General features: G+C 28.9%; 1 protein-coding gene across 4 annotated transcripts; it reads right to left on the reverse strand.

Annotated features, from left to right (window-relative positions):
• Window positions 1–1763: 1763 nt before the first annotated feature.
• On the reverse strand, window positions 1764–12538 carry LOC143144464 (HEAT repeat-containing protein 5B). Of its 4 annotated transcripts, XM_076306899.1 has the most exons (35): window positions 12347–12538; window positions 11936–12113; window positions 11607–11818; window positions 11374–11521; window positions 11197–11307; window positions 10934–11117; window positions 10697–10857; window positions 10380–10629; window positions 10160–10303; window positions 9831–10081; window positions 9606–9717; window positions 9264–9516; window positions 9068–9177; window positions 8822–8985; window positions 8518–8550; window positions 8089–8163; window positions 7734–8009; window positions 7359–7640; window positions 7048–7237; window positions 6786–6955; window positions 6391–6712; window positions 6051–6317; window positions 5802–5983; window positions 5477–5722; window positions 5175–5394; window positions 4832–5089; window positions 4568–4730; window positions 4374–4489; window positions 3987–4271; window positions 3665–3901; window positions 3417–3568; window positions 3131–3344; window positions 2994–3008; window positions 2723–2868; window positions 2271–2453 (listed from the first exon to the last, which is right to left on the reverse strand). In XM_076306899.1, the coding sequence occupies exons 2-35, from the start codon at window positions 12065–12067 to the stop codon at window positions 2277–2279; spliced, it is 6258 nt and encodes a 2085-aa protein (XP_076163014.1). In that variant the 5' UTR covers window positions 12068–12113; window positions 12347–12538; the 3' UTR covers window positions 2271–2276. The 4 variants fall into 4 exon arrangements, with proteins under 4 accessions (XP_076163015.1, XP_076163017.1, XP_076163014.1 ...); XM_076306900.1 differs by lacking the exon at window positions 2994–3008 and having other exon boundaries at window positions 1764–2453; window positions 12347–12537; XM_076306901.1 differs by lacking the exon at window positions 8518–8550.
• Between the last annotated feature and the right edge of the window lie 1920 nt (window positions 12539–14458).

Here is a 14458-nt window from a genome sequence, read left to right on the forward strand (position 1 = left end):
GCATTGTCGATAAATGTTGTTATATATTTCGAAATAAAATAAGAAATAACTTGTTTTAATTTGAACGACATGTAACATTTTCCAAAACTTTGCTTACCACACTCTTAATATTTTAAAAAGTGTTGAGTCATTCACAAAAACTCCACAATGTACTTAGATACGACCATAGTTTGGTTATTTATATATATTTGAACAATAGTCAAATCAAATATATTGTTAATTTAAACACATATTAAAAATGGAGGTAATTCTATGGAGGTAAAAATTCTCGTAATTAAAATATACCTTATACAGAAGATATTTGGTTACATCTGCTCTACAGATTATTATTTACGGAGGTCAGCTAATGAATTAATACAATAATCATTTATAACTACTTGTTAATATCAGAATAAACTTCTGAATAATATTGATAGTATATTTTTATTATATTACTATTCATATGTTGTACAATATTATAATACATACAATTAAAACGTGCATTAGAGCATTGAATGTAAAATTATTCTAAGATCAAAGTATATATATTTCTATGATTTTAATGCATATAATACAATTTACACCAAAAATTAATATAATAGCCAATATAAAAAATAGATTTTTAAATCAACACAATAACATTCTGATTTCAATATATATCATTATATTTTTCGTTAAATAAATATTTTAAATGCTCTCTTTAAAATTCTTATTGCATAATCATAATTTATTGCAGAAATTTTCTATGTATAAAAAGAAATTTGATAATTGATACATCTACTTCTTTTTTAAATATGTTTGAATAATTATGTAGTGTAACAACAACGATGACATACATTTTTCATGTTTCGTTATCTACTATCTTACTAGGTGGAAGAAATGAATTCTTGTGTTTCATCATTTCAATTATATTTAATAGTCACTTGCTACTTTATTATCTCTATGTTTCTTTAATATCATTTATGCGGTTTTTATTAATTTTATGACATAGTAATATTTTTATTTAATTAACTTATCTTACCGTATACAATATTGTATGGTGCTCTTAGTCACCATAGTCATATTGTTATATAAAAGGAATTAATGTCGTTGATTTGTATTATTAAAGAAGTTAAATTACTTGTACTACTTACTAATATTAAATTAAGTTCTATAAGTTGGTATCATTATGAATTATCTTGAACCAAGTTTTAAAAGATATTTAAAAATTACGAGAAACATATCACTTTAATTAGCGACATTATAAATTTCACTGTACCAATAACAGAGTATTACATTCTTACATTATTAACATGTATGAAAAATAACTTATTTAAGTTCATTGCATCAAATGGACTATGAATAAGTGGATCATTTCTATAAGGTTCAATTTTACATTTTTAAATAAATATAAATATAATTATACAATTTTTAAAATTTATGGAATTCTTTGTTATATAATTGGTAAAAATGACTTAAAAAGAAGAAAGCAATAATTTTCTTAATTTATAAAAATATAAATAAATTTATAGAAAAGACTTTAGAAAAGCAAATTTTCTAAAGTAATAAATTATTTTGCTAATTTACTCCATTTCTTTAGATTTAAATTCAGTGCCTGTTTCTTTCTCGAAATATCAATATGTGTTAATAAATAAGTATTAACAAATAAATTTCTATTCAACGACATTCTATGGAGGTAAAAATTCTCGTAATTAAAATATACCTTGTACAGAAGATATTCGGTTAGATCTGTTCTACAGATTATTATTTACGGAGGTTAGCTAATGAATTAATACAATATTCATTTATTATTACTTGTTAATATCATTATTAACACTATTCTTTACACATTGTATACCGCACACAGAATACTTGTCATGCTTTATCTTTAGATTTGTCAATGTGAGAATATTTATTTCAGGCTTTGAGTTTGACTTTTGGAACATTTTTTTAAATATATCTAAATGTACATTCATTTAATATAGTTATAAACTCAAATTAGCAAGTATAAAAGTTCTGTTAATTACGATTAATGAAATATAGTAGACTTTATGTTTCATTTAATACGTGTGTACCAATTTACAGTTTATTAAGCTACAAGAGTAAAATAAATGACTGATAAAATTGGTAACAGAAGGTTTTAACTTGCCTAGAATATACTTATATACTTCCTGGTTGTGTAAGAAATATGAATTACAAAGAGTTCGTTTGGATGGAACTATGTTTAACTTTGCACGTTGGATAATTTGCAGAAATAACAAGTAGACTGCATGTGCCTGAACAGGTACATAATGTGTTAAATAATGTGATAAGAAATTTTAATTAAAATTTGAAAAATCCGTTTTGAGCTTAATGGATGGTGTAGAGATCTTAATTTGTGGTTTTACGAGATCTACTGGTCGGGTATGCCTTTGTGCTTGCTGATGAGTAGATCTTACTGCATTTTCTAACTTAGTTTTCAGTTCAGTAGACTGTGACATTAACGTTTTAAATTCCTAAAATAAGAAATAAATGTTTAGAGATTGATAATATATACTTCTTTCATATATAGTAATTATTTAAATCAATGCCTTTTAACATATGGAATATGATTGAAAATGTAAGTAGGATTTAAATTTATTGCCAAAACATATTATTAAGATACATATATCTTATTAAATAAACAAAATAAACTGATTTGTTTCAAGTAATATAAGTAATATTATTTTTTGATGTTTTTACATTTTCGTTTAAAATTTTATATTAAATGATACAAATAGAATACCTGAGGATATTTTGGTCCTATTTTGTTAAGCCATTGAAAGCTCTGCTGATGAAGATTTAACTGATATTTGGAAGCATGTTGTAGTTGATCTCCCTCCAATAAATAATTAATTAGGATTGGCACAAGTAAAGTCAGCATCTGTATACCTAGTTATATATAAACAATAGATTACGTCGTAATCATTTTAATAATAAAAGAAAATAATGTAATATAACAATTGAAATACATTCTACCACTTAAAACTTGAAATATACTACTATTCTTTACACACCTTGTAAAAGGTCTCCTGAATTGCATGTAACATAGTTTTATCAAAATGTTAATCTAATTTTAATAAACTGATTATTCTTAGCGTAAAATGAGAAATACTATTAAGAAAAAGTAATAAAGGAATAAATTACTACATACGATGAGAAAGATCAGCAAGTCCTATAAGAGCTTCAACAGTACTAACACACTCCAAAGTGAAGGACAACTCCAAATCGTTTGTAACTTGCTTACTCTTGTCGCTATACAGATATTCCACTAATCTTGGCGCTAGCGCATGAATATAAGGCGTACTTATTGTACGTTCTGGGTGCAAAAATATTGTTCTTAAAGTTTGAACGCACTTTAATTTAACCTGAAAAATTGAAAAATATAAGTAAATTATAAACATCATTTAAAAGCATTATTAAGAAGTTACAATGCTTACCATCGTATTTTCTGATTGGAATGCATGTCTAAAATGATTGATACAAGGGAACTGTAGATTTGGAGCACTTACGACTTCTGAGGAAGCATGAAGAACAAATACTGCAATACCTAATATCATTGCTACTTCGTCCATTTTTGTTTCATCATTTCCTATAAGTATATTTTTTATAAAGTAATTATGATTAAGTAAATGTCATTTTTATGTTTAGACCAAAATTTTATCTGCTATTAAATCTAGGCATGTACCTGTTTTAGCAAGATCAATAATCTTAGCAAGAGCACTTTGTAAAAGACTTGTCCACTGTTCTTGACTTCTATGATCCTTAGCATACTTATTTGTAGTAAGGTTCTTCATACAATGTAAAGCTGCATGAACTGGTATGTCTGATCCTGTTTTATTGCATTCATTGTCAGTGCGTACCGCAGTTTCTCTTATTACTCCAGTTGCTAGATACAGCAATGTAGGTAAAATTGCTACAGCCCCTAACAGTGAGTGCAATTTATACGTTAGCCTTTATTGTGAATCTTGTATATTTAAATTAAATAATAAGTAGTAGTCAATATTTACCTTGAGGAGAGCAAAGAGTAGGGAGGGATTCCATTATATTAAGTGCAGCTGCTATGAGTTTTCCACTTTCTTCAGATGGCATGTATCCCCTTTGAGATAAAATTGCGGTTGTGCCACCAGGATTAGGATTCAACGCTGGTATTTGACGAACCAAAAGGCACAAACACACTTCTAAACTTGCAAATACCAATGATTTACCTGGCATGAGCTCACCACTTTCTTCACCTTCTCCTAATAGATCTACTTCTTGAATTTCATTACTTTCTTTATGTGCTGGTGCTACATCTGTTACAATATAATGCACACATATAAGTTAGTATATATCTAGCTTCTTTTTAATGTATGAAAATCAAAAAATGCTATTTATATATATATATTTTTTTTTACCTTTCAGTTCAGTTTTTTTTCTTTCTGCTAGATCTTCCTGCGCTGCTTTCATTACTTGTTTTAAAACTTCCATTACTATCATTTGAATTACATAACTTTCCCTTGTTAATAGCATTCTAAAACAATAAAACGTGTAAATACATACAAATATTGAATTTAATATATAGTTATATTTATCTCAATAGAAAATGTACCTGTGAAGAACATTGCACAATTCGATTGGTAATGAACGATCCGTAATTAATACTTTACGAGCCCAGGTAGAGTTTAGTAAAGTATACAAAGCATTTAAACATGTTTCTATATTTTGAGTGGATTCTGAAGATCGAGGACTGCATAGAGCTTCCATACATATACCTGAAACATTTAATAAATACATGGCAGAAAGTAATATTTGTTATCACAGAATAGTATTTAAATGAATTTTAACTAGAGAACAATTCTTAAAAATTATTTACCAAATAATAAATGAAAACGTTCAACATTAGTATTCGTTTTAAGAGACACATCATTATTGTTATTATTATTATTATTGGTTGCATTTGATGTTTTTACTTCATTTTTAGTTTCTTCTAGACCAAAACCTTTTGCATTAAGCCAGAGTGTTGCAGCATGTAGAATTGGTGCCCACGATTCTGCGTAATGAGGTCGAGCAGATTCCATTGTATCTGTTGTATAAAAAGCACCTCCATCGTGTGGTAATTGACTGGAAAATTCTTATAATACAAGGAATTGTTTATTATTACTGTCACATTAAGTGTTATTTAAAATATACTATACAACAGGCAAAAATGACTATACCTGGAGGTAAAGAGAGTAAAGCATGATCTCTCAGAGCAGCTAACCAGTATTGACTCAAACTAAGTAATTCTGGTTGCACCAAACTTAATAAACTTTCAGTCTGAAACTCAAATTTTCCAAAATCTTCATCATTCTCAACATCAACTTGATTTGAATTTTGATTCAATGTATCTTTACTGTTTAATGCAGCACCATCTCTTATCATAGCAACTACATATACCTAAAAAAATATATATATTAAATAAAGCAATATATAACATGGTATTTTTTTATTAAATGTTAATTGTATATTTATCATTTACCTCTGCCCAAGCTTTTAGTATTGCTAATCTTTCAAGCGTTAACAAACTTTCATTATAAAGCTGCGGTCGTGTATGTCCCTCTCTTAATTTTTCTAGAGAGGATACGAGCAACTGATGTACTCTACGAAGATCATTAAGATCTCTGGCAACTCCACTTCCAATCCAAGCACTACATGCTTGACAAGCTGCGGCCGTAACATGTGATGCTGTTTCCGCAGAAAATGCAGGCCTTAACGCAGCTCCAACCTATTAATTAAATTATTAAATAAAAATATAAAATTCCTTTAAAATATTTGAATTTTTATACTTATAGCTTATAAATTACTTGTGCTTGAAACTGTTCAAGTAACAGGTGCCCAGGAAATTCTGGTTCAGGAACTTTTGCAAATTTATCTATAATCTCTTGAAGTGTTTTTAAACCTTCGAGTCGTAAAGGATCACAATCACTGGTCGCAGCCATAAACGCCATTCGCACCAAATCAGAAAGATGCAATACCAAAAAGTCACCTGAAATTTGGAAAAATTAGTAAACCCGGATACTAATTAAAATTGTGACAGTTCAAAGAATCCATACTTTTTCCTTTAGACATTTGCATCTCTTTGGCTAAAGCGAGGTCAAAATGTGTTTGTTTATTATTTACACAAGCAGCTACGATTCTTCTAACACACTGTGCTGCAAAAACTCTAGTTGGCCACCGTGGAGTGATAGTTGGTCGTTGCTTTGTGGATTCATCGGCGTGAAATTCAGCTTGATCATCATCTCCTTCTGCATCTGTATTATCATTATCCACAGCGCTATCTTCAACGTTGATGGTATTTCCATCTTCATTAGTACATGTTTCTATATGAAATTCGAGAATTTTGTAGTTTTATTTAATTTGAAACTTACATAATTTTGTTAATGCATGTTATACCTGAAGCTATTGTAAGAACGTCTTTACATAGAGATAACCACTGAGATAGATTATCTGCTGCTAAAATTTGCAGCATACTGGTTAATGTATCATGGATATCCTTGATTAATTTACTATCAGTTTCTGTGTCCAACATACTAAACAGTACACCCGGAAGACCAGTTTCAGTTATAACAAGGCCTTCTACAATATTAGTGTCTCGACTTTCGTTAGCTAATGTCATTGCATGTTCGCATACTTCTTTTGCTTCTCGTTGAGCTAGTTGACGAAGACAAGATATTGCGGCTTTGCGTAAAAGTAGATGATTGCTTGATAAAGTTCGCTATAAATAAAATAATATTAATATAAAACATACTATTATTCATATTGTTTGCATTATATAATACAAATCTTACACATAATGTAGGAACAAGAGACGACAAATTGACGTGTCTAGGTGCAAATAAATGTAATTGTTGAAGGCATCCTGTAGCTTCTGCTTGTACAAGAGGATCTTGATGATCTTGCATAATAGCACACGCACACAAAAATGACGACCGTGCCATACAAATTGTCGATGTATTACCTGCAAATATAATTATATTTATACTGCAAAAGTAAATATTACTTTTTATTTAAGCTATAATGATTTTTTAGTATCACAAAAAAACTGCTAACCTTGTAATTCTGGCCCTATTGTTGTAATAAGTGCTGACAGTACTTTTCCTATACATTGATGTACATCAATATAGGAATGAGGAACATTGAGAAGAAGAGTTAATGCTAAAGACAATGTAGGCTCAACATAGCCTCGAAACATTGGTCCACCAGAGTCAGCTATAAGTGCAAGAGCATGTAACGCCCATACCTAGATAGAAGTACAATATTAATTCTTCTTGTTTGTAAGTTGGACTATGAATTATTATTAAAACATATAAAAGTACTGTAAACGTATATGAAAGAGACATATTTATACACAATGATCTTACTTGTACTACAGGAGAAGAATTGTCTTGAGCAAGTGCAAGTAGGATACTGACACTTGTGTTGAGGTGTTGACTAGACCCCATTCCACCCACGTATTTATGAAGGCATCCTAACGCTAAAGAATGACCAGTTCTACTCGCAACATCACGAGCAGATTTTAAGCGATCAAAACTTGTTTGCGCCAATTCAGCTGTGAATTTGGGATCAGAAATAACTTGAGCCATTCTTCCAACAGCTTCTCCTGCTGCCCATCTTAATATTGAATTGCTGCTTACTAAAGCGCTCTGTAATACACATGGAACAATATTAAATATCATTTAGCTATATGTACTGATTTAAAAAATATATATAATGTGAAAAACACAACAAATTCTTACAATAATGAGATTAGTGGCAGATTTCTTTACATCTTCTTGACCAAATCCAGTTTTTGCTTCATTGAGACCTTTTAAGCCACTCAGTACAGCCGTGAAAACGTTCATTTGTATCGCTTCCTGCCTACCAGATTTTGTATGTTTTATGCACTCACTGAAGTGATCTAACATTTGTAATCTATGTTTATTCGCTACACGTGGAAAAATTTGACCAAACAATGATACTGATAGATCAATAACAGCAACTCCCAAAGGTAAAGGACCAGGAATTATTTCATCCTAAAAACAATATTATTGAAGTTAAAGACCTTTACAATTCTATATTTTACTATGTTTTTAACATTTTTGAAATATTTACTTGTGGCACTGGTCTGTAAAGACAACACGGATTGTGTTCCAAAGCTCCAGAACCAGCAGCACTGTTGGGTTGCAGCTAAAATAAGTATAAAATGTGAAGTAAACAATTTTTAATAAACAATACTGAATAAACAGTATAAATATCGATACCAACACAATCTATGAATAAAAAATTACTTAATATTAGCTTTTATAATAAGTTAAAATTATTTCCTTATAAGTTTTATTACAGAAAACAAATAAAGATAAAAGCAAAACATAATGTAATGAGTACTTAGGAAACTAAGGAAGAAATTTAAATTATCGGTCTAAATATCAATTACCACTATATCATAAGTAAATTTACAAACATAAATATTACAATCACTTGCAGAAAGTATAAAAAGAAAGTATTACAAAATAATGAAAGGCTTCATAGAACATTACTCACATGTTCCAAATCTGCCCTTCTGTTTGGTTCCATCTAGACACGAGTACAGATATTATGCATTAATTTCAAATAATATAACATATGCCATGTTGAAATACACTCTTTACAATACGTCTGCTTTAGTTATTTGATTACGTTTCTATATCAATAAATTTCGATAATGTTAAATGAAAAACATATTAATAGCGTGTGTTGTTATGCTATTATATTGTAGATGTAGTGATGTAGAATGCCTTGAAAAAAATCTGGAATCCCTATTATAAAATATATCTCAATATTGGTATGTATAAATTAAAATACCTACTTGGTCTTCTATTGTACGGTGGTCAGTTTCTTGTAACCATGTTCCAAGAATTACAGAATCATTAGCATGGCAAACTGCGCGTAATAATGATGTCGTAGTATTTCCAGGATTTTCGATCAATGTAAATTCTGATACCAACATTCTTAGAAGATGCGTATATGAACCTATTTAGTATATGATGTGTTCAAAATGTTAATACATAATATCATAAGCTAAGTTTTTATAATCATAAGTATTTTTAATTACCTTCAAAAGTTTGAGGTGGTAATAGTAATAATGTTTCATATAAACGTAAACGAACCATAGCAGCTGGAGCTTTTAATTGTTGTCCATAATTTTTCAATACAGGTGACAAACTGAAACGTTATTTTTAAATATATACTACAATAACGTAATATTGTAAATACTTGCTGCATATAAAGAAAAAGTATTGATTAAATACTTAGTTAACATTGCCAATGCAGACTCAATTGGTGTCAGAAGTCGTCTTGTGATATCGTCATTTAAAAGCTCTGGACAGTGTAATAGAAAACTGTGCATTGCCGATAATGCACCAGCTCGACCTTCCAAGGTTACTTGCCAAGTAAAAGCATCACCTCTAGCTTTCTCACTTTCAAGTTCCTTGTTTGAACGAGGAAAAGAATTTCTCCAGAGTAGTAACATTCTAGGCAGTAATCCTTTCACGACAGCCGTACCTGGATAATTAATGTATGTAAATATAATCATATATTTTATTACATTTATAATTATTATGTTTAGTAAATCTAAATTACTGATATCATACCAAGAGTCATTATAGCTCCAATTAGAAGCCATCCAGCATGTGTTCTATTCAGTGATAAACGACTATTTTGACTTGCGCTCCTTAGAAGTTCTTCTGCAGTATTGAAAATGATCTAACAACGGAAATGCATAATTTTTACTTAATAATATGGAAATATTTATTTTTTGATTACTTCATAGTATATAATTGTATAAAGAAATGTGAAAGTCCTATGAAAATAATTACTTTTCCTTTCGTATGAGGAACTCCAAGTGGTGATAAACGAACACTACCAAGAACTGCAGCTAAAGCACTGCTATATCCAGCTATTGCTTCTGGTGAGCTACGCATATTTTCAATTCCATCCACGCAGCGATTAATCAGAGGTGTTATTTGACTTGGAACTGCTACACAAATGCAACGTAAACACCAAGAGGCTGCAAGTCGAGCTGCTTGGCACGGATGAACAAGGACAGCCATGATTGTATCAATTAAACCTGAGATATCATATAAATTAGTATAATGATTAAAAAATAAATAAATATATATACAAATTATGAATATACAGTACATACTTAAGGATTGATCGGACAATAAATTACAAGCTGTTGTACCCAATCCTAAGATTAAGTTCCCCATTTCCTGCAATGCACAGACTAACAGATGTTGACTAAATAATGTTTCCTGGTTACAATCCTTAGCATTTTCAGGACTAAAATCTAAAAATTCAAAAATAATAATTAATGTAAGTATAACTTATTATAATATTGTTATAATGAATATTAACAACTTTACCAATAGAATTCATTTGTTTCAGAATAATATGTGCTATTTCTTTGCATGCAGCAGCTTGAGCTCCTTCACCCAATAACTTTCCAATAGTGCCATGTAATATAAAATTAACACACTTTCTAGAATAGACAGCATCGACGTGTGAACTAGCAGCCTTTGGATTAGTTACAAGATCAAGTACATGTGCAACCAATGCACCAACATTACGTTCAAGCCATGAACCTCCTAACATCTGGACAAATACTACATATGCCTGCAGAATATTAATAAAGTAAATTATTAGTCATTTAACTTTATAAAATTTGTATATTTTTTCTTACATGAGTGACTCCAACTCGAACGTCTCTGTTTACACTAGAATTTCCTTTTATTATTTCTCCAGTACCTTTTAAAAAACCTACTCCACCCCTCAAAAAGCCAGACATTAAAATATTTAGTACTTCATCAAGTGAAATTTGCTTATAGTTTTTGCTCTGTGTTACTAAAGAAAAATAATAATTAACGTAAGTATCTCTTGCTGATACATAATAATAATTAAATATATCCATTTAAAGTACCTGATGGATTTTTCCCTTTTGGAGCTGGAAGTTGAGTCATTGCCACAAGTGTACCTAATAGTTTTGCAACTGCACATCTTACTTCATAATTTGAACCTTCAAATGCTCGGAAACAAAGCGTAGCAACACTCTCTATTTCAGTTGTATATAAAAATGAAGCATGATTTAACATTTCCAATAAACACTGTAAATATTATTAAAAATATATATTTTCAGTAATTTGTACATCAAATGTCAAAAAAAAAAAAATAATAATAAAATACCTTTGCAGCTGCACATCTTACAGCCATTACTCTATCTGTGAGATAATGTCTAGAAACTTTATATATTTCTTTATGAACATTCGTAATTGCAGATCCCATGCCAGCACATACCTAATAAATTAAATTTATATAATATATAAAATATAATTCTACATTTTGTAGATTTAATGATATTACCTTTTCAAGAGTATGCATAATTTCTATTCGAGTTTGTGATTCTGCAGAGCGTAAAGACTTTATTAGAATCTGTACAGTTTCTTCATATGATCTACCCATCATCCTTCCTAGTTTTTCATACATACATCCAACGCAGCATATAGCAGCTCTATAAACAGTTTAAAATTTAATATATTGTGCCCTTTGTAAAAATTATTAAATAAAAAATAAATGCAGCAAAAACCATTGCTTACAATTTTGTTGGGAGAAAACTTGGAGAATCGTCCTTATTTCGGAGAATATCATTGCATTTATTGACTGTATCAAAGAGCAAAAATGTATCACCAACACTGAATAAAGTAGCAAGACATCTTGCAATGAGTCGTCGTGTAGGAGGACCAGGGGCACCTTGCATGTGTTTAGTTAATTGTTCTACCAGTTTTTGTTGACATCCTTTAATGTCACTCTAAAAATACGATATCATTCCAGACACAATTGTACATGTCAACCAGATGTAATAAGAAAATATTGTTATAGATAAATGTGACACATACATATCCTTAATTATTTAAATAAATAATACCTTTTGTGCAGCTATTAAAACTTTATCCAAAAAGCGTAACCATTCAAATATAAAAACTGGCCGTTTAGCCTCAGGGATTTGATTAAGGGCATCTTCATTGAGGGTCAAACTATGACTCAACTCCATCATCATTTCAATAAGTTAGATTATAAACAGCTTTATTTTTTTCAATGCTATTCTGTAATAAAATTATCATTATACACTTTTCAAAATTTTATTAAATATCTTGTATATAATGAAACACAATGTTATAAATTATTTGCAATTTTAGAACCAAGTAGAAATTTGAGTAACTTCTGACATCTTAACATACATACATATTTTTTTATTTTTTATTGTCAAAAAAGATTTATTAATTCTACACGAATCAATAACAGTAACAAAATTTTAGAACAATATGTGACTAAGTACCAAAAATACTTCCGATATGATCAGTACATAGGAAGTAACATAATTTTTTCTTCTTTTTTATATAATCTATTTACACCAAATCACTTCATTTCACTAACGTGAAACTATGTAAATATTCATATTTATTTATGTTTCGCACGAAGGTATCAAACTATATAAACTGAATCACTTTATAAACACCATGTCATTGCTTTTTAATCATAGAATAAATTATTAGAACAATGATTTACTTTCTCCACGTATTTCAGAAACTATAATTTGATTTAGGTTAAGGTAGATCGGTAATCATCTGGGTGAGAAACGTTGACAACGAATCACTAAGACTACCTACTCACTGTGATTTTATTGCACCTACAGCAATTAATATTCTATTAGTTTTTCAATATTCTATTAATGATTATTCTATTAATGATACTGAAAAAAATCAATGATTAAATTGAAAAAATATTCACTATAAAATATATTAAGAAAAGTTATCAAAATTCCACTTTGTGATCAAATAAAGCTTTTCATGTCGCAATAAAGGATATTGCGAATTTTTCACGATTAACGTTGATTAATAAAAAAAATTAATTATATTTTGTTACTATCAACAAAATTGTCACATTTTTTTATGTACACTATTCATAAACATTTGAACAATAAATGTATCTACATCTAAATAAATAATTAAAAGATTACTCAAGTTCTAACATTCTATAGAACATATACTTCTTTAAAGTTCCATTTTAATGAAACTAAAATAATTTTTGAATAATATTATTCGACGATGTTAGTGACCTCTCTCGCCTTTTTTGTAGAATTGATTAATGCTTATACAAAGATGATTCTTTTTCTTATGTCATTGTATAGTTAAAATATTGAAAGTTATATTTAGAAATAATTATATATTCAAAAAAATTATTCTATTTCTTGTATAAAATTGTTTGTTAAAATGAAACGAGGTATACGTAACAATTGTTGATAATTCCACATTCACGGAATGAAATATCTTTTATTGGTTATAGCACATCGCAGATGAAGTAAATTGCTAAACAAAACTACGCAAATTTATGCCAACCTTAGCATTCTTATCATTCCTCAATTAACACAGTTTCGAACGTAGGTACATACATGTTTCTTGCTAGATTAATGCAAATATTCATTCTTGCAAAAAATGTGTTGTAATTGCATATTGTTATTCGAAATCTATGTCGTAATCGATTTTGTAATTTTATGATATAAAATTCAAATTCTTTGTAATTTGAACAACCCTTGTGTATACCTTTTTTAATTGAATGCGTAGTTAGTATACTTCCATATATATTTATATCCATGTAGTTATATATTTGATAAAAAAGAACAGAAGAAATCCAGTCTAGACATTGCCCACTGTTTTATGGAAACTTTTTATATATTTCTACTTTGTTAGAGTAATTATGTAAACCGTAAACATTATTACAGACATTATACAGGCATGGTAAAACAACGGTTTTGAATATTTACGTTATACAAATTATAATATCTGCCCCTTTCTTACCAACTTAAATTAACTTATTCTTCTTGAAATAAATATCTACGAGCACAAATATACATTTGTTATAACATTATATTGATTAATGACGTTTAGAATTCGTAATGTTTTTCCTTTGAATTAGTCAGACTAATCCTTGATACTTGTTGATCTCTGTGTTTTATGTTTTTTTGTGATTATGCAAGCTTAAGAATATACAAAAATTGCGATATAATAATTATATCTTAAATATTAATCCATTTATAATGCTTCACAATATTCGCGAAACACGTTTCGAATCTTCGTATTATGAAATTACATACTATTGAATATTTCTGACTTTGTTCAAATTATCATATAAAATTATAACATAACATTATAATTTTATTTTATATTATAATTGAGTTTCAATTTTGACTATTTTGCTCTTAAATCAAATTGGTATCGATTCTACAAGAATGCTACGATATTTATGCAATTCGTACTACTTAAATGTTATATACAATTTCATTATTATCATTACATTAAACTTACATTACATTAAACTCGAAGTACTTTTCGTGATTGTGTAACATTATTGGTTCTCCTCTTAAATCTTAAAAGACCCTCAACATTCCGGT

The sequence above is a fragment of the Ptiloglossa arizonensis genome, chromosome 3 (assembly GCF_051014685.1).
Source record: "Ptiloglossa arizonensis isolate GNS036 chromosome 3, iyPtiAriz1_principal, whole genome shotgun sequence".
Lineage (NCBI taxonomy): Eukaryota > Metazoa > Arthropoda > Insecta > Hymenoptera > Colletidae > Ptiloglossa > Ptiloglossa arizonensis.

Coding starts and splice junctions, on each gene's coding strand:
- LOC143144464 (XM_076306899.1), bottom strand. CDS start 12,067: ATGATGATGGAGTTGAGTCATAGTTTGACCCTCAATGAAGATGCCCTT. Junction 10,082..10,159: donor ATTGTCCGATCAATCCTTAA/GTATGTACTGTA, acceptor ATGATATCTCAG/GTTTAATTGATACAATCATG. Junction 6,713..6,785: donor CTCTTGTTCCTACATTATGT/GTAAGATTTGTA, acceptor TTTTATTTATAG/CGAACTTTATCAAGCAATCA.